We start from the raw sequence: 26258 nt of genomic DNA on the forward strand, positions 1-26258 counted from the left end.
GCACTGTGACAGTGCGGCACCCCCTCAGCACCGCTGACAGTGCGGCACCCCCTCAGCACTGTGACAGTGCGGCACCCCCTCAGCACTGTGACAGTGCAGCACCCCCTCGGCACTGTGACAGTGCGGCACCCCCTCAGCACTGTGACAGTGCGGCACCCCCTCAGCACTGTGACAGTGCGGCACCTCCTCTCCTTAGAATTCAAATCTCTGGTCCCAGTAACATCCTTGTAAATTTCTTTTATTTCACCTTTTCCAGTTTAATGAACATCCTTCCTATCGGAATCGTGACCAGAATTGTTGCACCCTTTCCCCATCAGACTCTCCTTTTCCAAAATATTTCTTTGCACCCTCCTCCCTCCAAACACTGTCCCTTTAAGTGCTGAGTAGACTGTTTCACAGGCTCCCAACTTCTCTCCCTTCTCACTGACCTGTTGCAGGACGGTGGGCTGGTTCCCACACCGGAGGTAGATGACCAGCAGGGTGGTGGTGGGCACAGATAGTGCCAGGGTCAGTAAGACGGTGCAGAGCACGGTGGCCAGGCTGGAACTTTGACCACTCGCTCCCTTGTGCGAAACAGACATCCTCTTGTGTTCTCCACTCGTCCTCTGTTGCCGATGCGAGGTGCACACACACACCAGACAAAGTGACACTGCGATACTTACAGTCTGTGAGTCATTCACAGTGTGAATCTTCTGTCAGAGAGTAGAACACTGACGTCAGAATCGTTTACAAAGTGAGTCTCTCCTCTCTCTCTCTCACTATCAGCTGTGTTACTGAGCTGACACAGCGCTGGGACGGTTAGACTCTCTGTAACTCCTCTCTCAGCTGTGTTACTGAGCCGACACGGTGCTGGGACGGTTAGACGCCCTGTAACTCCTCTCTCAGCTGTGTTACTGAGCCGACACAGCGCTGGGACAGTTAGACTCTCTGTAACTCCTCTCTCAGCTGTGTTACTGAGCCGACACGGTGCTGGGACGGTTAGACGCCCTGTAACTCCTCTCTCAGCTGTGTTACTGAGCCGACACAGCGCTGGGGCGGTTAGACTCTCTGTAACTCCTCTCTCAGCTGTGTTACTGAGCCGACACGGCGCTGGGACGGTTAGACTCTCTGTAACTCCTCTCTCAGCTGTGTTACTGAGCCGACACGGCGCTGGGACGGTTAGACTCTCTGTAACTCCTCTCTCAGCTGTGTTACTGAGCCGACACGGCGCTGGGGCGGTTAGACTCTCTGTAACTCCTCTCTCAGCTGTGTTACTGAGCCGACACGGCGCTGGGACAGTTAGACTCTCTGTAACTCCTCTCTCAGCTGTGTTACTGAGCCGACACAGCGCTGGGACGGTTAGACTCTCTGTAACTCCTCTCTCAGCTGTGTTACTGAGCCGACACGGCGCTGGGACGGTTAGACTCTCTGTAACTCCTCTCTCAGCTGTGTTACTGAGCTGACACGGCGCTGGGACGGTTAGACTCTCTGTAAGTCCTCTCTCAGCTGTGTTACTGAGCCGACACGGCGCTGGGGCGGTTAGACTCTCTGTAACTCCTCTCTCAGCTGTGTTACTGAGCCGACACGGCGCTGGGACGGTTAGACTCTCTGTAACTCCTCTCTCAGCTGTGTTACTGAGCCGACACGGCGCTGGGACGGTTAGACTCTCTGTAACTCCTCTCTCAGCTGTGTTACTGAGCCGACACAGCGCTGGGACGGTTAGACTCTCTGTAACTCCTCTCTCAGCTGTGTTACTGAGCCGACACAGCGCTGGGACGGTTAGACTCTCTGTAAGTCCTCTCTCAGCTGTGTTACTGAGCCGACACAGCGCTGGGACGGTTAGACTCTCTGTAACTCCTCTCTCAGCTGTGTTACTGAGCCGACACAGCGCTGGGGCGGTTAGACTCTCTGTAACTCCTCTCTCAGCTGTGTTACTGAGCTGACACAGCGCTGGGACGGTTAGACTCTCTGTAACTCCTCTCTCAGCTGTGTTACTGAGCCGACACGGCGCTGGGACGGTTAGACTCTCTGTAACTCCTCTCTCAGTGCCCTCTCTCTCTCTCTCTCTCTCAGTGTTGTACCAGGTCTCGGAGGGTTAAACACACTGTAACTGCTCTCTCCCTCGGCTATAGTTTCTCAAAGCCACTGTTCCTGGCTGTCCCGCCCACTGGACTTTCCAACAACCCCTCACATGATTCAGCATTTGGTTTCCTTTTGTTGTGAATCAGTGTTAATCTCGCTTGCATCCACCCTCCACCGACCCCCCCCTCCCGCCGTGTGCCTATCCCCTACCCCCGCCCTGCCCATTTTATTACCCCTCCCTGCCAGCTCTGCCCTCTCTCTACCATCGTTACCCCACCCCCCCTCACAAGGGGCTGAAGCAGGAATCACTGTGAAAGATTAACACATTTCTACCAAACCCTTACCCTCCCCAGCGCTGCTGCACTTTAACACACTGCCCTGTTAACGTCCAGAGGATTGACAATTCCACTAATGAGATAGCGTCGATGAGCGTACAGGCAGTAAGATGGGGCCAGAGCCTGTTCCGCCATTCAATCTATCCACTCTCTACAAGGCTCGGTGTGGAGACGCTGGCGTTGGACTGGGGTAAAGACAGTAAGAAGTCTCACAACACCAGGTTAAAGTCCAACAGGTTTATTTGGCATTTGCTACCAAATAAACCTGTTGGACTATAACCTGGTGTTGTGAGGCTTAATACAAGGTACAAGTCAGGAGTGTGATGGAATACTCCCCACTTGCCTGGATGGGTGCAGCTCCAACAACACTCAAGGCGAATGGTATGCTGGCCTTTATAGCGAGGGGCGTAGAATATAAAAGCAGGGAGGTCTTGCTGCAACTGTACAGGGTACTGGTGAGGCCGCAGCTGGAGTACTGTGTGCAGTTTTGGTCGCCGCACTTGCGCAAGGATATTTTGGCCTTGGGGGGAGTGCAGAGGAGGTTCACTAGGCTGATACCGGAGATGAGGGGGTTGGATTATGAAGAGAGATTGAATAGACTGGGTCTGTACTCGTTGGAGTTTAGAAGGATGAGGGGGGATCTTATAGAGACGTATCAGATAATGAAGGGGATGGATAGGGTAGAGGTAGAGAGATTCTTCCCGCTTAGAAAGGATAGCAGGACTAGAGGGCACAGCCTCAAGATAAGGAGGGGGGGGGCAGTTTAGATCAGAGTTGAGGAGGAACTTCTTCACTCAAAGGGTGGTGAATCTCTGGAATTCTCTGCCCGTTGAAGTGGTGGAGGCTGCCTCGCTAAATATATTTAAGTCACGGGTAGATAGGTTTCTGATAGACAGGGGAATTAAGGGGAGAAAGTGGGAAAGTGGAACTGATCCACTTCAGATCAGCCATGATCTTATTGAATGGCGGGGCAGGCTCGAAGGTCTGGATGGCCTACTCCTGCTCCTATTTCTTATGTTCTTATGTTAGAAGCTCAACACCATCCAGGACAAAGCAGCCCCACTTGATTGGCACCACATCCTCTCAAATTTGATTGAGTTTTTTAAAGGGGTAACCAAGAAGGTAGATGAGGGCAGTGCAGTTGATGTTGTCTACATGGACTTTGACAAAGTACCGCATGGTAGATTGTTGCATAAGGTTAAACCACGTGGGATCCAGGGTGAGGTATCTAAATGGATCCAAAATTGACTTGGTGACAGAAGCCAGAAGGTGGTTGTAGACAGTTGTTTTTCAAACTGGAGACCTGTGACCAGCGGTGTGCCTCAGGGATCAGTGCTGGGTCCACTTTATTTAGATTAATGATTTGGATGAGAATTTAGCAGGCATGGTTTGCAAATGACACCAAGATTGGTGGCATGGTGGACAGTGAAGAAAGTTATCTCCGATTGCAATGGGATCTTGATCAGTTGAGCTGACGAATGGCAGATGGAGTTTAGTTTAGCCAAACGCGAGGTGATGCATTTTGGTAGATTGAACCAGGGTAGGACTTACTCAGTGAATGGTAGGGCAAGATCTAGGGATCTAAGAGATCTAGGGGTACATGTTCATAGTTCCTTGAAAGTGGAGTCACAGGTGGACAGAATGGCATTCGGCATACTTGGTTTCATCGATCAGAACATTGAATACAGGAGTTGGGACGTCTTGTTGAAGTTGTACAAGATATTGGTAAGGCCACACTTGGAATACTGTGTGCAATTCTGGTCACCCTATTATAGAAAGGATATTATTAAACTAGAAAGAGGGCAGAAGAGATTTAGTAGGATGCTACCAGGACTTGATGGTTTGAATTATAAGGAGAAGTTTGATAGACTGGAACTTTTTTCTCTGGAGCGTAGGAGGCTGAGGGGTGACCTTATAGAGGTCTATAAAATAATGAGGGGCATAGATCAGCTAGATAGTCAATATCTTTTCCCCAAAGGTAGGGGAGTCTAAAACTAGAGGGCATAGGTTTAAGGTGAGAGGGGAGAGATAGAAAAGGGTCCAGAGGGGCAATTTTTTCACACAGAGGGGTGATGAGTGTCTGGAACAAGCTGCCAGAGGTAGTAGTAGAGGCGGGTACAATTTTGTCTTTTAAAAAGCGTTACATGGGTAAGATGGGTATAGAGGGATATGGGTCAAATGCGGGCAGTTGGGATTAGCTTAGGGATTAAAAAACAGGGCAGCATGGACAAGTTGGGCTGAAGGGACTATTTCCAAATTTTTATGACTATGACTCAATGATTCATGCCGGCGGGATTTTCCAGTCCCGCCGGCCTAGGGGGGTGACGTCATGGGGAATTCCCATTGACGGCAGCGAGACTGGAGAATCCCTCCATTAGCAAACAATACATCACCTCCTGCATTGGGGAACACAGGGCTGAGAGGCCGAAAAACCTTGCCGATCCTGTCTGCTCCGAAGGTCTAACTCCACTTTCCCGCTCACTCCGTATCAATCGGCTGAGAGGCTGAATCCTGCCTGAAATGTATCCAATGGGATGGAACATCTACCGCCTCCCCGCCCCCCACCACGCCCCACCCCACCCCACCCCTCAAGTAGAGAATTCCAAAGATGCGAACCCTCTGAATGAAGAAATTCCTCCTGCTCCCGATCCTAAATTATCGCTCCCTCCCCCCACCCCCCCCCCCAACCTGAGATTGTACCCCCCATGCTTTAGAATCCCCATCCCCCGGGCGGGATTTCATGGCCTCACTCATCCCAAAACCATAAAATCCCACCCAAAGTCAACGGACCGTTCTGTGGCCCACCATCCCCCGCTCGAGTTCCCATTCCGGCCATTCTCTCAGCATCGACCCTATCCCACGGAAGGAGTTTGGTCTGGTTTCTCACTGTCCATGATCAATGGGTATTATTTTTAATTTGTCCGTAGGAAGTGAGCGTCGCTGGCTAGACCAGCATTTATTGACCATCCCAACTTGCCCCTTGAGAAGGTGAGCTGCCTTCCTGAATTGCTGCAATCCACGTGCCCTGGGTTGACCCACAATGCCGTTAAGGGAAGGAATCCTGGGATTTTGACCCCCAGTGACTGCGAAGGAACAGCCAAGTCGGCATGGTGAGTGGCTTGGAGGAGAACCTCCAGGGGGGGATGGTGTTTCCAGGTATCTGCTGCCCTTGTCCTCCAAGGTGGAAGTGGTCCTGGGTTGGGAAGGTGCTATCTAAGGATCTTTGGTGAGTTCCTGCAGTGCATCTTGTAGGTAGTACACACGGCTGCTTTTGTATATCTTTGATCTTTCACACTGCTCAGAAAAAGTACATACCCGCGATAAGGAAGGGCTGGAGAAAAAGAGATAATCTGCCATGGATATCTGAAGAAATAAAGGAGGTTATCAAATGGAAAGAAAATGCATATGAAGTGGCAAAGATTAGTGAGACGATTGGGAAATGTATGGTGGAGTTTCTGGTGCAGATGGAGGAGGAGAAAGTGGGTTCCCGGACACGCGTCCTTTGTTTGAACAGAGGGGAGTACGGTAGGATGAGAGAAGAATTGGCGAATGTGGACTGGGGGAGCGCGTTGGAAGGTAGGTCTGACTGAGGAGCAGTGGAGGATCTTTAAGGAGATCTTTCTTGGTGCTCAGCAGAAATTTATTCCGATGGTTAAAAAGGACCGTAGGAGGAGAGGTAATAAGCCGTGGATAACGAAGGAGGTGAAGGAAAGTGTTAAACTAAAAGCGGAGGAATTTAGAGTAGCTAAGAGTAGTGGGCGAGAAGAGGATTGGGAGAGGTTTAAATATCAACAAAGATTGACAAAGAAGTTGATAAAGAAGGGTAGGAGAAACTATGAAGCTGGGCTAGCGCTTAATATAAAAAAGGATAGCAAGAGTTTTTATAAATATATAAAAAGGAAGAGGCTGGCTAGGGTGAACGTTGGACCCTTAGAGGATGAGAGGGGGGACTTAGTGGTAGGGGATGGGGATATGGCTGAGGTCCTGAATAACTTTTTTGTTTCTGTCTTCACGGAGGAGGACGTGAATAATTTGCCAGGTGTTAGCGATGGAAAGATGGTAGGACTGGAGGGTCTTAATGACATTATTGTTACTAGAGAGGCAGTGCTCGACAGACTGGAGGGGTTGATTGTGGACAAGTCCCCAGGACCGGATGGAATGCATCCGAGGGTTCTGAAAGAAATGGCGGAGGTGATAGCGGATGCCTTGGTGGTTATTTTCCAAACATCGCTGGATTCCGGGGAAGTGCCGGAAGATTGGAAAACGGCTAATGTTACACTGTTGTTTAAGAAGGGTGGCAGGCAAAAGGCAGGGAATTATAGGCCGGTTAGTTTAACGTCTGTTGTAGGTAAAATGTTAGAATCCGTCATCAAGGAGGAAATAGCGAGGCATCTTGAGGGGAATTGCTTGATAGAGCAGACGCAGCACGGTTTCGTTAAGGGGAAGTCGTGTCTGACAAATTTATTGGAGTTCTATGAGGATGTGTCTAGGGCGGTGGATAGAGGAGAGCCGGTGGATGTGGTCTTTCTTGATTTTCAGAAGGCGTTTGACAAGGTACCTCACAAGAGGTTATTGCAGAAGGTCAGGGGGCATGGAGTTGGGGGTAGGGTGTTAGCGTGGATAGAGGATTGGTTGTCAAATAGGAGGCAGAGAGTGGGGGTCAATGGGTGCTATTCGGATTGGCGGTTGGTGACTAGTGGAGTGCCCCAGGGATCGGTGCTGGGGCCTCAGCTATTTACCATTTATATAGATGATCTGGAGGAGGGAACCGAGTGTATGGTGTCGAAATTTGCTGATGACGCCAAGATTGGTGGAACGGCAAATTGTGCGGAGGGTGTGGAGAGTCTGCAGAAGGATCTAGATAGGCTGGGCGAATGGGCCAGGAACTGGCAAATGGAATTTAATGTTGGCAAGTGCGAGGTGGTCCACTTTGGTAGGAATAATGGTAGGAAGGATTATTACTTACGTGGCGAAAAACTGCAGCAGGCGACGGTGCAGAGGGACCTCGGGGTCCTTGTGCATGAGTCGCAAAAACCCAGCTTGCAGGTGCAGCAGGTGGTCAGGAAGGCAAATGGGATGCTGGCCTTCATAGCGAGGGGGATTGAATATAAAAGTAGGGAGGTCTTGCTGCAGCTGTATAGGGCATTGGTGAGGCCGCAGCTGGAGTACTGTGTGCAGTTTTGGGCGCCGCACTTACGCAAGGATATTTTGGCCTTGGAGGGAGTGCAGAGGAGGTTTACGAGGCTGATACCGGAGTTGAGGGGGTTGAGCTATGAGGAAAGGTTGAATAAGCTAGGCTTGTACTCGTTAGAGTTTAGAAGAATGAGGGGAGATCTCATTGAGACATATAAGACGATGAATGGGACGGATAGGATAGAGGTGGAGAGACTCTTCCCGCTCAGAAAGGACAGTAGGACTAGGGGGCACAGCCTCAAGATAAAGGGGGGGCGGTTTAGAACGGAGTTGAGGAAGAACTTCTTCACTCAAAGGGTGGTGAATCTCTGGAATTCTCTGCCCGTTGAAGTGGTGGAGGCTGCCTCGCTAAATATTTTTAAGACGCGGGTTGATGGGTTTTTGATAAGCGAAGGGATTAAGGGTTATGGGGAGAGGGCGGGAATGTGGAACTGAGCCACGACAGATCAGCCATGATCTTATTGAATGGCGGGGCAGGCTCAAAGGGCTAGATGGCCTACTCCTGCTCCTATTTTTTATGTTCTTATGTTCTTAAAGAAATAAAGGAGGTTATCAAATTGAAAGAAAATGCATATGAAGTGGCAAAGATTAGTGAGATGATTGGGAAATCTTTAAAGGTCAGCAGAAAGCCACAAAAAAAGCAATAAAGAAAAGTAAGGTGGATTACGAGAGTAAACTGGTTCTGAATATAAAAACAGATAGCAAAAGTTTCTACAAATATGTAAAACGAAAAAGAGTGGCGAAAGTAAATACTGGTCCTTTAGAGATCGAGAAGGGGGGATGTAATAACTGGAAGTGAGAAAATGGCTGAGGCACTGAACAGATATTTTGTGTCGGTCTTCACAGTGGAAGACAGAAATAATATACCAGAAATTGATGACGGGAAGGCTATGGCAACATAGAAACTATCATTATCAGGAAAGAGGCAGTGTTGGGCAAGTTAGTGGAGCTAAAGGTAGACAAATCTCCTGGCCCTGATGGAATGTACCCCAGGGTACTAAAAAAGATGGTGGGAGAAATAGCAAATGCACTAGTGGTAATTTACCAAAATTCGCTGGACTCTGGGGTGGTTTCCGCAGATCGGAAAATGTGGTGCCACTGTTTAAAAAAGGAGGTAGACAAAAGGTGGGTAACTATAGGCCGGTTAGCTTAACTTCTATAGTAGGGAAAATGCTTGAATCTATCATCAAGGAAGAAATAGCGAGACATCTGGATATAAATGGTCCCATTGATAAGATGCAGCATGAAAGGCAGGTCATGTTTGACTAATTTGGTGGAATTCTTTGAGAACATTACATGTTCAGTGGGGAACCTGTAGATGTGGTGTGTCTGGATTTCCAGAAGGTGTTGCACCAAAGACTGCTACATAAGATAAAGGTGCACAGTGTTACAGGGAGTGTATTAGCATGGATAGAGGATTGGTTAACTAACAGAAAGCAAAGAGTGGGGGGTAAATGGGTGTTTTTCTCCTTGGCGATCAGTGACTAGTGGTCTGCCTCAGAGATCAGTGTTGGGATTGCAATTGTTTACGATTTACATCGATGATTTGGAGTCGGGGACCAAGTGTAGTGTGTCAAAATTCCCAGATGACACTCAGATGGGTGGGACAGCAAAGTGTGCAGAGGATGCTGAAAGTCTGCAAAGGGGTAGAGATAAGCTAAGTGAGTGGGCGAGGGTCTGGCAGATGGAGTACGATGTTGGTAAGTGCCTGGTGGGAATAACAGCAAAATGGACTATTATTTGAATGGTTAAAAAATTGCAACATGCTGCTGTGCAGAGGGACCTGGGCGTCCTTGTGCACGAGTCTCAAGGAGTTGGTTTGTAGGTGCAGCAGGTAATGAAGGCGGCAAATGGAATTTTGTCCTTCATTGCTAAAGGGATGGAGTTTAAAAACAGCGAGGTTATGTTGCAGCTGTATAAGGTGCTGGTGAGGCCACATCTGGAGCACTGTGAGAAAGGATAAACTGGCACTGGAGGATTGCAGAGGAGATTCACGAGCTGATCGGAGTTAAGAGGGTTGGCTTTTGAGGAGAGATTGACTCGAAACTCATTGGAATTCGGAAGAATGAGGAGAGATCTTATAGAAACATATAATATTATGAAGGGAATAGATAAGATGGAATCAAGGGAAGTTGTTTTCACTGGCGGGTGAAACTAGAACTAGGGGCATTGCCTCAAAATAAGGGGAAGCAGATTTAACATAAGAACATAAGAAATAGGAGCAGGAGTAGGCCATCTAGCCCTTCGAGCCTGCCCCGCCATTCAATAAGATCATGGCTGATCTGTTGTGGCTCAGTTCCACTTTCCCGCCCTCTCCCCATAACCCTTAATCCCCTCTCTTATCAAGAACCCATCAACCCGCTTCTTAAAAATATTTAGCGAGGCAGCCTCCACCACTTCAACGGGCAGAGAATTCCAGAGATTCACCACCCTTTGAGTGAAGAAGTTCCTCCTCAACTCCGTTCTAAACCGCCCCCCCTTTATCTTGAGGCTGTGCCCCCTAGTCCTACTGTCCTTTCTGAGCGGGAAGAGTCTCTCCACCTCTATCCTATCCATCCCATTCATCATCTTATACGTCTCAATGAGATCTCCCCTCATTCTTCTAAACTCTAACGAGTACAAGCCTAGTTTATTCAGCCTCTCCTCATAGCTCAACCCCCTCAACTCCGGTATCAGCCTAGTAAACCTCCTCTGCACTCCCTCCAAGGCCAAAATATCCTTGCGTAAGTGCGGCGCCCAAAACTGCACACAGTACTCCAGCTGCGGCCTCACCAGTGCCCTATACAGCCGCAGCAAGACCTCCCTACTTTTATATTCAATCCCCCTCGCTATGAGGGCCAGCATCCCATTCGCCTTCCTGGTGTCTTGAGTGTTGTTGGAGCTGCACCCATCCAGGGAGTATTCCCATCACACTCCTGTCTTGTGCCTTGGGAATTGAACCCAGGTCCCTGCTGCTGTGAGACAGCCATGCTATCCACTGTGCCACCATACCACCCAGAAGACCATTGTTTGGCATTTGTGTGGTGTGAATGTTACTTGCCACTTGTCAGCCCAAGCCTGGATATTGTCCAGATCTTGTTGGATTTGAACATGGTCTGCTTCAGTATCTGAGTTTGTGTCTATTTCCCTCCCCTCAAATAATTCCAGCAGCAAGCTATCTGTGAGTTCAAAAGCACAGAAAAGATTACTATTATCCCACACTGTACCCAATGTTTAAAAAACACTTCTCATGCATTCAACACACGCCAGACAAAGATTAGATACAGATGAAGAAAAAAAAAATACCATGGTTAGAGTGGTACGGAGGCACCGTGGTTGGCACTGCAGTCTCACAGCGCCAGGGACCCGGGTTCAATTCCCGGCTTGGGAGACTGTCTACCTGGAGTCTCCACGTTCTCCCCATATCTGCGTGGGTTTCCTTTGGATGCTCCGGTTTCCTCCCACAGTACATAGGGAATAGAGGGATACAAACAGATGGTCTAGTTGGGAACATATGTTCGGTGCAGGCTTGGAGGGCCGAAGGGCCTGTTCCTGTGCTGTATTATTCTTTGTACAAAGATGTGCAGGTTAGGTGGATTGGCCATGCAAAATTACCTAAAGTGTAAGGGAGATAATCTTGGATAAATGGAAGGGATTATGGGGGTAGGGCCTGGGTGGGATTGTGGTCGGTGCCGTTTCGATGGGCTGGACAGCCTCCTTCTGCACTGTGGGGATTCTATAATTCTATGAATTGCAAAGTATACTGTTTGTCTTTTGTGGTTTCTTAGATGAGCTGATGCTGTTCGTTAAAGTTTATTTAATTAGTACCACAAGTAAGGTTGGCATTAACACCTCAATGAAGCTGCTGTGAAAATCCCCTCGTCGCCACACTCCGAGGGAGACTTTGGCACCTAACCAACACATCTTTCAGACTGTGGGAGGAAACCGGACAAAACCCAGGCAGACACGGGGAGAAGGTGCAGGCTCCGCACGGAGGGTGAGCCAAGCCGGGAATCGAACCTGGATCCCTGAGGCAGCAGCGCTAACCACTGCGCCACTGTGTCGCCCAGGTGAAAGATCTTTATGGAGGGAATTATGAAATTGATTGATTTGAAGGTGACATTAGACTGTTGGGGGGGTGGTGTGGAGCAAGGTGAGCATTGGTGGAGAGTGTAGGGCTGATTGGCCTGTGTGTGGGGGGGGGGACAGGTAGCGTGACCTTGCGGGAGGATGTTGATAGAGATATCGATGTGTGTTTACAGGAAATCTCTCTCAGCCGGAGCCGCATTTACTGAAACAGGCAGGTATCAGGTGCAAATCGAGCTGATACCTTGCAGGAAATGTTCCCCACAGCTCAATTGCACAATGGTTTCCTTACACTGTCAACCCACACACAGAACCGGCGATCTCAAGGCTGGCAATGCCCGTGGATGCCCTGTTTGAACCCCCTCCTGCTCGCTCCCCACAGACCCCAGCACCCACCTCCATCGCTACGTGACCACCTCTCCGGCAGTCCGCTCACCTGGAGGTCACCCCAGTCCCTGCTCTCTCAGCGCCGCGAGACCCACATCCCGACTCCCTCCAGGTCTTATTCAGGAACCACCATCGGTGGCATGGTGGTCAGCACTGCTCCCTCACAGCGCCCGGGACCCGGGTTCAATTCCCAGCTTGGGTGAGTGTCTGTGTGGAGTCTGCACATTCTCCCCGTTTCTGCATGGGTTTCCTCCGGGTGCTCCGGTTTCCTCCCACAGTTGAAAGATGTGCGGGTTAGGGGGATTGGCCATGCTAAATTGCCCCTTAGTGTCCAAAGATGTGCAAGCTAGATGGATTGGCCATGCTAAATTGGCCCTTAGTGTCCAAAGATGTGCAGGTTAGGGTGGATTGGCCATGCTAAATTGCCCCTTAGTGTCCAAAGATGTGCAAGCTAGATGGATTGGCCATGCTAAATTGGCCCTTAGTGTCCAAAGATGTGCAGGTTAGGGGGATTGGCCATGCTAAATTGCCCCTTAGTGTCCAAAGATGTGCAGGTTAGGTGGATTGGCCATGCTAAATTGGCCCTTAGTGTCCAAAGATGTGCAGGTTAGGTGGATTGGCCATGCTAAATTGGCCCTTAGTGTCCAAAGATGTGCAGGTTAGGTGGATTGGCCATGCTAAATTGGCCCTTAGTGTACAAAGATGTGTAGGTTAGGTGGATTGGCCATGCTAAATTGGCCCTTAGTGTCCAAAGATGTGCAGGTTAGGTGGATTGGCCATGCTAAATTGGCCCTTAGTGTCCAAAGATGTGCAGGTTAGGTGGATTGGCCATGCTAAATTGCCCCTTAGTGTCCAAAGATGTGCAGGTTAGGTGGATTGGCCATGCTAAATTGGCCCTTAGTGTCCAAAGATGTGCACTGTAGGGGGATTGGCCATGCTAAATTGCCCCTTAGTGTCCAAAGATGTGCAGGTTAGGTGGATTCGCCATGCTAAATTGGCCCTTAGTGTCCAAAGATGTGCACTGTAGGGGGATGGCCATGCTAAATTGTCCCTTAACATCAAGGAGATTAGCAGGACAGATACGTGGGGTTACAGGGATGGAGCCTGGGTAGGATTGTTGTTGATGCAGACTTGATGGGCTGAATGGCCTCTTTCTGCACTGTAGGGATTTTATCATTCTATTTGCCATCCAGTTTGTGACTCAGTTTTAGAAATCTCATCTTGCTTACAGCTTCCTTCCCGTCCTTTCCTCTCCCAACCTCTGTACACCCGCCATGCCCACCCCCCCAAACCCGGTCCACCCTCTGAAATATCTGTGTTCCTCCCACAGTCCAAAGATGTGCAGGTTAGGGGGATGGGCCATGCTAAATCACTCCTTAATGTCAAAAGATGTGCATGTTAGATAGATACAAACTGGTGTGGATCCACACTGAGATAGATCCACATTGAGATAGATCCACACAGATATATCCACACTGGTGTGGATCCACACTGAGATGGATCCACACTGAGATAGATCCTCACAGAGAGAGATCCACATTGAGATATATCCACACTGAGATAGATCCAAGCTGAGATAATCCACGCTGAGATAGATCCACACTGAGACAGATCCTCACTGAGACGGATCCTCACTGAGACGGATCCTCGCTGAGACAGATCCGCACTGAGATAGATCCACACTGCAATAGATCCACACTGAGATAGATCCACACTGAGATAGATCCTCACTGAGATAGATCCACACTGCGATAGATCCGCACTGAGATAGATCCTCGCTGAGATAGATCCTCGCTGAGATAGATCCTCGCTGAGATAGATCCTCGCTGAGATAGATCCTCGCTGAGATAGATCCACACCGAGATAGATCCACACCGAGATAGATCCACACCGAGATAGATCCTCACTGAGACAGATCCTCACTGAGATAGATCCACACTGAGATAGATCCACACTGAGATAGATCCACGCTCAGATAGATCCACACTGAGATAGATCCACACCGAGATAGATCCTCGCTGAGATAGATCCTCGCTGAGATAGATCCTCACTGAGATAGATCCTCGCTGAGATAGATCCTCGCTGAGATAGATCCACACCGAGATAGATCCACACCGAGATAGATCCACACCGAGATAGATCCACACTGAGACAGATCCTCACTGAGATAGATCCACACTGAGATAGATCCTCACTGAGATAGATCCACGCTCAGATAGATCCACACTGAGATAGATCCACACCGAGATAGATCCTCGCTGAGATAGATCCTCACTGAGATAGATCCTCACTGAGATAGATCCACTCCGAGATAGATCCACACCGAGATAGATCCCCACTTAGATCCACTCTGAGATAGATCCACACCGAGATAGATCCCCACTTAGATCCTCACTGAGATAGATCCTCACTGAGATAGATCCACACTGTGATAGATCCACACTGAGATAGATCCTCACTGAGATAGATCCACACTGCGATAGATCCACACTGAGATAGATCCACACTGCGATAGATCCTCGCTGAGATAGATCCTCACTGAGATAGATCCTCACTGAGATAGATCCACACTGAGATAGATCCACACTGAGATGGATCCACACTGAGATGGATCCACACTGAGATGGATCCACACTGAGATGGATCCACACTGAGATAGATCCACGCTGAGATGGATCCACGCTGAGATGGATCCTCACTGAGATAGATCCACACTGCGATAGATCCACACTGAGATAGATCCACACTGAGATAGATCCACACTGAGATAGATCCACACTGAGATAGATCCTCGCTGAGATAGATCCTCACTGAAATAGATCCACACTGAGATAGATCCACACTGAGATAGATCCACACTCAGATAGATCCTCACTGAGATAGATCCACACTGAGATAGATCCACGCTGAGATAGATCCACGCTGAGATAGATCCACGCTGAGATAGATCCACGCTGAGATAGATCCTCGCTGAGATAGATCCACACTGAGATAGATCCACACTGAAATAGATCCACACTGAGATAGATCCACACTGAGATAGATCCTCACTGAGATAGATCCTCACTGAGATAGATCCTCACTGAGATAGATCCTCACTGAGATAGATCCACACTCAGATAGATCCACACTCAGATAGATCCACACTCAGATAGATCCACACTCAGATAGATCCTCACTGAGATAGATCCACGGTGAGATAGATCCACACTGAGATAGATCCACACTGAGATAGATCCACACTGAGATAGATCCTCACTGAGATAGATCCTCACTGAGATAGACCCTCACTGAGATAGATCCTCACTGAGATAGATCCACACTGAGATAGATCCACACTGAGATAGATCCACACTGCGATAGATCCACACTGCAATAGATCCTCACTGAGATAGATCCTCACTGAGATAGATCCACACTGAGATAGATCCACACTGAGATAGATCCTCACTGAGATAGATCCACACTGAGATAGATCCACACTGCGATAGATCCACACTGAGATAGATCCACACTGAGATAGATCCACACTGAGATAGATCCTCACTGCGATAGATCCTCACTGCGATAGATCCTCACTGAGATAGATCCACACTGCGATAGATCCACACTGAGATAGATCCTCACTGAGATAGATCCACACTGAGATAGATCCACACTGAGATAGATCCACACTGAGATAGATCCTCACTGCGATAGATCCTCACTGAGATAGATCCACACTGTGATAGATCCACACTGAGATAGATCCTCACTGAGATAGATCCACACTGAGATAGAACCTCACTGAGATAGATCCACACTGAGATAGATCCTCACTGAGATAGATCCTCACTGAGATAGATCCACACTGAGATAGATCCACACTGAGATAGATCCACACTGAGATAGATCCTCGCTGAGATAGATCCTCGCTGAGATAGATCCTCACTGAGATAGACCCTCACTGAGATAGATCCACACTGAGATAGATCCACACTGAGATAGACCCTCACTGAGATAGATCCTCACTGAGATAGATCCTCACTGAGATAGACCATCACTGAGATAGATCCACACTGAGATAGATCCACACTGAGATAGATCCACACTGAGATAGATCCTCACTGAGATAGATCCTCACTGAGATAGATCCACACTGAGATAGATCCTCACTGAGATAGATCCTCACTGAGATAGATCCACACTGAGATAGATCCACACTGAGATAGACCCTCACTGAGATAGATCCTCACTGAGATAGACCCTCACTGAGATAGATCCTCACTGAGATAGATCCACACTGAGATAGAACCTCACTGAGATAGATCCACACTGAGATAGATCCACACTGAGATAGATCCACACTGAGATAGATCCACACTGAGATAGATCCACACTGAGATAGATCCACACTGAGATAGATCCTCGCTGAGATAGATCCTCGCTGAGATAGATCCTCGCTGAGATAGATCCTCGCTGAGATAGATCCTCGCTGAGATAGACCCTCACTGAGATAGATCCACACTGAGATAGATCCACACTGAGATAGACCCTCACTGAGATAGATCCTCACTGAGATAGATCCTCACTGAGATAGACCATCACTGAGATAGATCCACACTGAGATAGATCCACACTGAGATAGATCCTCACTGAGATAGATCCTCACTGAGATAGATCCTCACTGAGATAGATCCTCACTGAGATAGACCATCACTGAGATAGATCCACACTGAGATAGATCCACACTGAGATAGATCCTCACTGAGATAGATCCTCACTGAGATAGATCCTCACTGAGATAGATCCACACTGAGATAGATCCACACTGAGATAGACCCTCACTGAGATAGATCCTCACTGAGATAGACCCTCACTGAGATAGATCCTCACTGAGATAGATCCTCACTGAGATAGACCCTCACTGAGATAGATCCACACTGAGATAGATCCTCACTGAGATAGATCCTCACTGAGATAGATCCACACTGAGATAGATCCTCACTGAGATAGATCCTCACTGAGATAGATCCACACTGAGATAGATCCACACTGAGATAGATCCTCACTGAGATAGATCCTCACTGAGATAGACCCTCACTGAGATAGATCCTCACTGAGATAGATCCACACTGAGATAGATCCTCACTGAGATAGATCCTCACGAAACTCATCTCCAAACTCCGTGGTCTGGACCACGGCTCCTCCCTCTGCGACTGGATCCTGAACTTCCTAACGCACAGACCACAATCCGTAAGGACAGCAATAACACCTCCTCCATAATCATCCTCAACACCGCTGCCCCACAAGGCTGTGTTCTCAGCCCCCTGCTATCCTCCTTGCACACTGATAACTATGCGGCTAATTTCCCCTCCAGTTTGATTTCCAGTTTGCTGATGACACCACTGTAATGGGTCAGGTCTCAGACACTGATGAGACTGAGTACGGGAATGAGATAGAGAATCTGGTGAACTGGTGCGGCAACAATAATCTCTCTCTCAATGTCAACAAAGCGAAGGAGACTGTCATTGACTCGAGGAAGCGTGAAGGAGAACATGTCCCTGTCTACATCAACGGGAACGAGGTAGAAAGGGTCAAGAGCTTCAAGTTTTTAGATGTACAGATCACCAACACCCTGTCCTGGTTCTATAGTTAAGAAAGCCCCATCAACGCCTCTACTTCCTCAGAAGACTAAGGATATTTGACCTGTCAGCTACGACTCTCAGCATCTTTTACAGATGCACCATAGAAAGCATTCTTTCTGGTTGTATCACAGCTTGATCTGGGCTCCTGCTCTGCCCAAGACCGCAAGGAACTACAAAAGGTCGTGAATGTAGCCCAATCCATCACCCAAACCAGCCTCCCGTCCATTGACTCTGTCTACACTTCCTGCTGCCTCGGGAAAAGCAGCCAGCATAATTAAGGACCCCACGCACCCCGGACATTCTCTCTTCCACCTTCTTCCGTTGGGAAAAAGATACAAAAGCCTGAGGTCACGTACCAACCGACTCAAGAACAGCTTCTTCCCTGCTGCCGTCAGACTTTTGAATGGACCTACCTCGCACTAAGTTGATCTTCCTCTACACCCTAGCTATGACACTACATTCTGCACTCTCTCCTTTCCTTCCCTATGAACGGTATGCTTTGTATAGCATGCAAGAGACAATACTTTTCACTGTATGCGAATAGGTGCGACAATAATAAATCAAATCAAAGGATTAAAGACAAGAGGATGAGTGTGCTGGAGCTGGAAATTAGTGGTGATAAGTATTGTGGGAGTGAACACTGGGGGTGAACCCTGAGTGGGAATGAATAGGTTTTTGGCTGATGTTGTCAGATTGAGGGAAGAAGATCTAAAGGGATAGGATTTCCAGTGGGCTGAATGTCCTTCGCCTGTGCGTAGCGCATCTGTGTGCAGCTGGCTGTACTGAGCTTGTAGTTGTGATTATGGCGTATCAGATTAGAAGCAGAGGTCCAGACACAATATAACCTTCATCGCAGGGAGATGTGGGAGTGAGAGGTATCGGGGTGAGTCATCAATACTAAACTTGAAGAAATCCTGTGATTTGGCCACATCGGCACTTACTGCTATGTGTATGTGACATCTTAAACTCTCTGTAAACCCCAGCTGAGTCAATATGCTTGTATTCCATCTCATTGCAGCAAATCCCGTTTAACTGTCTCTCCCCCCGCATCCGTGCTCGCCATCCTATATCACCTTCTCGTTGGGCAGTACATCGATATTAAAATGCTAATCCTTACATTTGCAGGTCGCCATTGTCCCCACTAACTTTCCAATATCTCTGTTATCTGGACTTTATAAAATACAAAAGAGAGAGATAGAGAGAGGGAGGGAGAGAGAAAGTCAAGGTAGAAAAGTCAATGGCTAGCGGATATAGGTTCAAGGTTAAAGGGGGAAAGTGGGGGGGGGCGGCACGGCAGCGCAGTGGTTAGCACTGCTGCCTCACAGCCCCAAGGCACTGGGGTTCGATTCCCGGCTTGGGTCACTCTCTGTGCAGAGCTCGCACATTCCCCCCATGTCTGCGTGGGTTCCCTCCGAAAGATGTGCTGGTTAGGGTACATTGGCTGTGCCAAATTCTCCCTCAGTGTACCCGAACAGGCGCCGGAGTGTGGCGACCAGGGGGATTTTCACAGTCACTTCACTGCACTGTTAATGTACGCTGTCTTGTGACACTAATAAATAAACAACTTGTTTAAAGGAGATTTGAGAGACAAGTTTTTTACACAGAGGGCGGTAAGTGCCTGCCAGAGGAGGTGGGAGAAATGGATACCATTTCTGTGTTGTTGGACATAGCGTGTGAACACGGAGAGAGATTCCTTGGTACTGTGCTGTGAAGTAGGTCAGTTCTGGACCCCATTGTCTCTCAATACATAGTCTGCATTTTGCCACTTTTGTTTGGGCTTTTTTTTTTGCGGAGCAGGAGAGTATTATGGGATGAGTCTCACTGCCTTCCACAGCGACAAGCTCTGCAAACCACAACCCCAGGCACCCTCTCAAACCTGCTCCAAGGCGGAAATCCATCCAGGACCAGGGGCGCAGAGCGAGCGGTACACACAGTCCCTATCTGTAAACCTGCACCGTGTCACCACGATTTCCAGCGTCATAGAATCACGCTCCGAGATTTCCCATCCTGGCTGGCGGACGCGATTTTCCAGTGTCCCGGAAAGTTTCACCAAATTTCCCATTCTCCCAATGGTTCCCACCATGGGCAAAACTGGAGAATCCCGTCTATTGACTCATCATGGACAGTATAACATGGGGGGGGGGGGGGGGGGGGGGGGAGGCCATTCGCTCCATCAAATTCATGCTACTTCGGAAGATCGATTCCTCCCCACGGACACTGTAGTTAAGAAAGCCCCACCAACGTCTCTACTTTCTCAGAAGACTAAGGAAATTGGGCATGTCCGCTACGACTCTCACCAACTTTTACAGATGCCCCATAGAAAGCATTCTTCCTGGTTGTATCACAGCTTGGTCTGGGCTCCTGCTCTGCCCAAGACCGCAAGGAACTACAAAAGATCGTGAATCCATCACACAAACCAGCCTCCCATCCATTGACTCTGTCTACACTTCCCGCTGCCTTGGGGAAAAGCAGCCAGCATCATTAAGGACCCCACGCACCCCGGACACTCTCTCTTCCACCTTCTCCCATTGGGAAAAAGATATAAAAGTCTGAGGTCACGCACCAACCAACTCAAGAACAGTTTCTTCCCTGCTGCCATCAGATTTTTGAATGAACCTACCCTACATTAAGTTGATCTTTCTCTACACCCTAGCTTTGACTGTAACACTGCATTCTGCACTCTCTCCTTTCCTTCTCTATGAACGGTATGCTTTGTCTGTATAGCGTGCAAGAAACAATACTTTCCACTGTATATTAATACGTGTGACAATAATAAATCAAATCAAAAATGTAGTTCCATTCCCCAACTCCATCCCTGTGACTCAGCAAGTCTATTTCCTTAAGGTTATTACTAATTGATTCATGTCATTGGCTCGACCAACATTTATTGCCCATCCCTAATTGCCCCTTGAGAAGGTGGTGGTGAGCTGCCTTCTTGAACCCGCTGCAGTCCCTGAGGTGTAGGTACACCCACAGCGCTGTTAGGGCGGGAGATCCACCATGTTGACGCAGAGACAGTGGCGATACATTTCCAAGTTAGGATGGCAAATGACTTGGAGGAGAACATAAGAACATAATAAGAACATAAGAAATAGGAGCAGGAGTAGGCCATCTAGCCCTTTGAGCCTGCCCCGCCATTCAATAAGATCATGGCTGATCTGTCATGGCTCAGTTCCACATTCCCGCCCTCTCCCCATAACCCTTAATCCCCTCTCTTATCAAAAACCCATCAACCTGCGTCTTAAAAATATTTAGCGAGGCAGCCTCCACCACTTCAACGGGCAGAGAATTCCAGAGATTCACCACCCTTTGAGTGAAGAAGTTCCTCCTCAACTCCGTTCTAAACCGTCCCCCCTTTATCTTGAGGCTGTGCCCCCTAGTCCTACTGTCCTTTCTGAGCGGGAAGAGTCTCTCCACCTCTATCCTATCCATCCCATTCATCATCTTATACGTCTCAATGAGATCTCCCCTCATTCTTCTAAACTCTAACGAGTACAAGCCTAGTTTATTCAGTCTCTCCTCATAGCTCAACCCCCTCAACTCCAGCATCAGCCTAGTAAACCTCCTCTGCACTCCCTCCTAGGCCAAAATATCCTTGCGTAAGTGCAGCGACCAAAACTGCACACAGTACTCCAGCTGCGGCCTCACCAATGCCCTATACAGCTGCAGCAAGACCTCCCTACTTTTATATTCAATCCCCCTCGCTATGAAGGCCAGCATCCCATTCGCCTTCCTGACCACCTGCTGCACCTGCAGGCTGGGTTTTTGCGACTCATGCACAAGGAACCCGAGGTCCCTCTGCACCGTCGCATGCTGCAGTTTTTCACCATGTAAGTAATAGTCCTTCCTACCATTATTCCTACCAAAGTGGACCACCTCACACTTGCCAACATTAAATTCCATTTGCCATTTCCTGGCCCATTCGCCCAGCCTATCTAGATCCTTCTGCAGACTCTCCACACCCTCCGCACAATTTGCCGTTCCCCCAATCTTGGTGTCATCAGCAAATTTCGACACCATACACTCGGTTCCCTCCTCCAGATCATCTATATAAATGGTAGATAGCTGAGGCCCCAGCACCAACCCCTGGGGCACTCCACTAGTCACCAACCGCCAATCCGAATAGCACCCATTGACCCCCACTCTCTGCCTCCTATTTGACAACCAATCCTCTATCCACGCTAACACCCTACCCCCAACTCCATGTCCCCTAACCTCCAGACGGCAGCAATCTCAAGTATCTGCTGCCCTTGTTCTTCTAGATGGAAGTGCTCGAGGGTTTGGAAGGTGCTGCCTAAGGAGACTTGGTGAGTTGCTGCGGGGCATCGTGGAGATGGTACACACTTGTGTCATCTGTGGTGGAGGGAGTGGATGTCTGTGGAAGGGGGTAGCACCAAAGCCGGGCAAGTGGGGGGTATTCCCATCACACTCCTGACTTGTGCCTTGTAGGTGGTGGACAGGCTCTGGGGGAGTCAGGAGGTGAGTTACTCGCTGCAGGATTCCCAGCCTCTGACCTGCTCGGGTAGCCACAGTATTTACAAATCCATCAGAATTTCCCTTTGAAATCCTCCACCGTCTCCACTGTCACCACCCTCGTGGGCAGTGAGTTCTTGATCGTTACCACCGACTGTGGAAAGAAATATTAATACTTACATTCCACTCCCTTGCTTACAGCCTTACATCTGTGTTCTCTGGGGGCCTTGTACATTAGCTAATGGGAACAATTTCCCCTTTGTCAAACTTTGGCAGGACAGTGGCACAGTGGTTAACGCTGCAGCCTCACAGCGCCAGGGACCTGGGTTCGAGTCCCCGGCAGCACGGTGGCACAGTGGGTTAGCACTGCTGCCTCACAGCGCCAGGGACCCGGGTTCGATTCCCGGCAGCACGGTGGCACAGTGGGTTAGCACTGCAGCCTCACAGCGCCAGGGGCCTGGGTTCGATTCCCAGCAGCACGGTGGCACAGTGGTTAGCACAGCAGCCTCACAGCGCCAGGGACCCGGGTTCGATTCCCGGCTTGGGCACTGTCCGTGTGGAATCATAGAATCCTGATAGTACAGGAGGAGGCCATTTAGCCCATCGAGTATGTACTGACCGCAATCCCACCCAAGCCCTAACCCCACATATTTACCCTGCTAATCCCCTGACACTAGAATCAATTTTAGCACAGCCAATCAACCAAACTTACACATCTTTGGACTATGGGAGGAAACCGGAACACCCGGAGGAAACCCACACAGACATGGGGAGAACATACAAACTCCACACAGACAGTGACCCAAGCCGGGAATCAAACTCAGTTCCCTGGCGCTGTGAGGCAGCAGTGCTAACCACTGTGCCACCCATAGGGTTTGCACTTTCTCCCTCTATCTGCGTGGGTTTCCTCCGGGTGCTCTGGTTTCCTCCCACAGCCCAAAGATGTGCAGGTCAGGTGGATTGGCCATGCTAAATTGTCCCTTAATCTCCAAAGATGTGCAGGTTAGGTGGATTGGCCTTGCTAAATTGTCCCTTAGTGTCCAAAGATGTGCAGGTTAGGTGGATTGGCCTTGCTAAATTGTCCCTTAGTGTCCAAAGATGTGCAGGTTAGGTGGATTGGCCTTGCTAAATTGTCCCTTAGTGTCCAAAGATGTGCAGGTTAGGTGGATTGGCCATGCTAAATTGTGCCTTAGTGTCCAAAGATGTGCAGGTTAGGTGGATTGGCCTTGCTAAATTGTCCCTTAGTGTCCAAAGATGTGCAGGTTAGGTGGATTGGCCTTGCTAAATTGTCCCTTAGTGTCCAAAGATGTGCAGGTTAGGTGGATTGGCCATGCTAAATTGTCCCTTAGTATCCAAAGATGTGCAGGTCAGGTGGATTGGCCTTGCTAAATTGTCCCTTAGTGTCCAAAGATGTGCAGGTTAGGTGGATTGGCCATGCTAAATTGTGCCTTAGTGTCCAAAGATGTGCAGGTTAGGTGGATTGGCCATGCTAAATTGTGCCTTAGTGTCCAAAGATGTGCAGGTTAGGTGGATTGGCCATGCTAAATTGCCCCTTAGTCTCCAAAGATGTGTAGGTTAGGTGGATTGGCCATGCTAAATTGCCCCTTAGTGTCCAAAGATGTGTAGGTTAGGTGGATTGGCCATGCTAAATTGCCCCTTAGTCTCCAAAGATGTGCAGGTTAGGTGGATTGGCCATGTTAAATTGCCCCTTAGTGTCCAAAGATGTGTAGGTTAGGTGGATTGGCCATGCTAAATTGCCCCTTAGTGTCCAAAGATGTGTAGGTTAGGTGGATTGGCCATGCTAAATTGCCCCTTAGTGTCCAAAGATGTGTAGGTTAGGTGGATTGGCCATGCTAAATTGCCCCTTAGTCTCCAAAGATGCGCAGGTTAGGTGGATTGGCCATGTTAAATTGCCCCTTAGTGTCCAAAGATGTGTAGGTTAGGTGGATTGGCCATGCTAAATTGCCCCTTAGTGTCCAAAGATGTGTAGGTTAGGTGGATTGGCCATGCTAAATTGCCCTTTAGTCTCCAAAGATGTGCTGGTTAGGTGGATTGGCCATGCTAAATTGCCCTTTAGTCTCCAAAGATATACAGGTTAGGTGGATTGGCCATGCTAAATTGTCCCTTAGTGTCCAAAGATGTACAGGTTAGGTGGATTGCCCATGAAAAGTTGCCCCTTAGTGTCCAATGATGTACAGGTTAGGTGGATTGGCCATGTTAAATCCGGAGCACCAGGAGGAAACCCACGCAGACACGGGGAGAACATGCAGACTCTGTACCGTGATCCCAAGCCGGGGATCGAACCCAGGTCTGTGACGCTGTGAGGCACCAGCACTAACCACAGCGCCGTCAACGGGGTAAACATGTGGGGTTACAGGGAGAGGGCCTGGGAGAGTCGGAGGGTCAGTGCAGACCCGATGGGCTGAATGGCCTCGCTCTGCACTGTGCTGGATAAACAGTGGGGACTCCAATGACCTGTGGAGGAGGGGAGAAGGTACAAGAGGCCGTGGCACCTTTCCGGGAAGGTAATTAACTTTATTTTGTTTTGAGAAGGTGAGTGAGCAAACCAGTCAACAGGAAACGGGGGCATCGACGCCTCCTGTTTACCAGGAAGCGAGCAAGATGCACATTGCTTCAGCTAACAGGAACCGTGACCTAGACTGGGGGCCCTGTGGCTGAAAGGGCTGGGGAAGGGGAATGGAGAGAGGGGGGGAGGTGGGGGACGGGCTGAGGACAGGTGTCTGGTTAGCTTAACCCCCGCACCACCGAAACTCAATCTCGTCCCTGCCCACTGAAAGGGGAGGGTACTGCCCTCTGTGCCACGCTGCGCTCGTAGGCGAGAGTGAAAGGAGGTGAGGAGGGGAAGAGGGCGGCTGGGGAGAGCAGAAAGACAGCTAGATCGAGAGAAAGAGAAAGAGTGAGGAAGGAAGGGGAGAGGGAGGGAGGCACAGTGGCACAGTGGTTATCCAGCAGAGATTCCCCGCAAGGAGGCCATTCAGCCCATCGAGTCTACACTGACTCTCTGACGGCCCATCTTACCCAGGCCCTCTCCCCGTAACCCCACGTACTTACCCCGTCGGTGGCACTGTGGCGAGATCTGCTGCCCCACAGCGCCGGGGACCCGGGTTCGATTCCCGGCTCGGGTCACTGTCTGCCTGGGGTCTGCACATCCTCCCCGTGTCTGTGTGGGTTTCCTCCGGGTGCCTCCTCCCACAGACCGAAAGACAGAAGAACATAAGAACATAAGAAATAGGAGCAGGAGTAGGCCATCCAGCCCTTCGAGCCTGCCCCGCCATTCAATAAGATCATGGCTGATCTGTCGTGGTTCAGTTCCACTTTCCCGCCCTCTCCCCATAACCCTTAATCCCCTCTCTTATCAAAAACCCATCAACCCCCTTCTTAAAAATATTTAGCGAGGCAGCCTCCACCACTTCAACGGGCAGAGAATTCCAGAGATTCACCACCCTTTGAGTGAAGAAGTTCCTCCTCAACTCCGTTCTAAACCGCCCCCCCTTTATCTTGAGGCTGTGCCCCCTAGTCCTACTGTCTTTTTTGAGCGGGAAGAGTCTCTCCACCTCTATCCTATCCATCCCATTCATCATCTTATACGTCTCAATGAGATCTCCCTTCATTCTTCTAAACTCCAACGAGTACAAGCCTAGTTTATTCAGCCTCTCCTCATAGCTCAACCCCCTCAACTCCGGTATCAGCCTCGTAAACCTCTTCTGCACTCCCTCCAAGGCCAAAATATCCTTGCGTAAGTGCGGTGACCAAAACTGCACACAGTACTCCAGCTGCGGCCTCACCAATGCCCTATGCAGCTGCAGCAAGACCTCCCTACTTTTATATTCAATCCCCCTCGCTATGAAGGCCAGCATCCCATTCGCCTTCCTGACCACCTGCTGCACCTGCAGGCTGGGTTTTTGCGACTCATGCACAAGGACCCCGAGGTCCCTCTGCACCGTCGCCTGCTGCAGTTTTTCGCCCCGTAAGTAATAATCCTTCCTACCATTATTCCTACCAAAGTGGACAACCTCACATTTGCCAACATTAAATTCCATTTGCCATTTCCTGGCCCATTCGCCCAGCCTATCTAGATCCTTCTGCAGACTCTCCA

General features: G+C 49.3%; 1 protein-coding gene across 1 annotated transcript in view; it reads right to left on the reverse strand.

Moving 5' to 3' along the window:
• The window catches only part of LOC145337228 (lymphotoxin-beta-like), a 109141-nt gene that overhangs the window by 21140 nt on the left and 61743 nt on the right, over nucleotides 1-26258 (reverse strand). The window contains exon 2 of the mRNA XM_080182021.1: nucleotides 429-692. Coding sequence (XP_080038147.1) covers nucleotides 429-692 — 264 coding nt within the window. The remainder of the gene's footprint in view (nucleotides 1-428; nucleotides 693-26258) is intronic.

This window comes from Carcharhinus amblyrhynchos, unplaced genomic scaffold (genome assembly GCF_965287045.1).
Source record: "Carcharhinus amblyrhynchos unplaced genomic scaffold, sCarAmb.v2.hapA scaffold_45, whole genome shotgun sequence".
Classification (NCBI taxonomy): domain Eukaryota; kingdom Metazoa; phylum Chordata; class Chondrichthyes; order Carcharhiniformes; family Carcharhinidae; genus Carcharhinus; species Carcharhinus amblyrhynchos.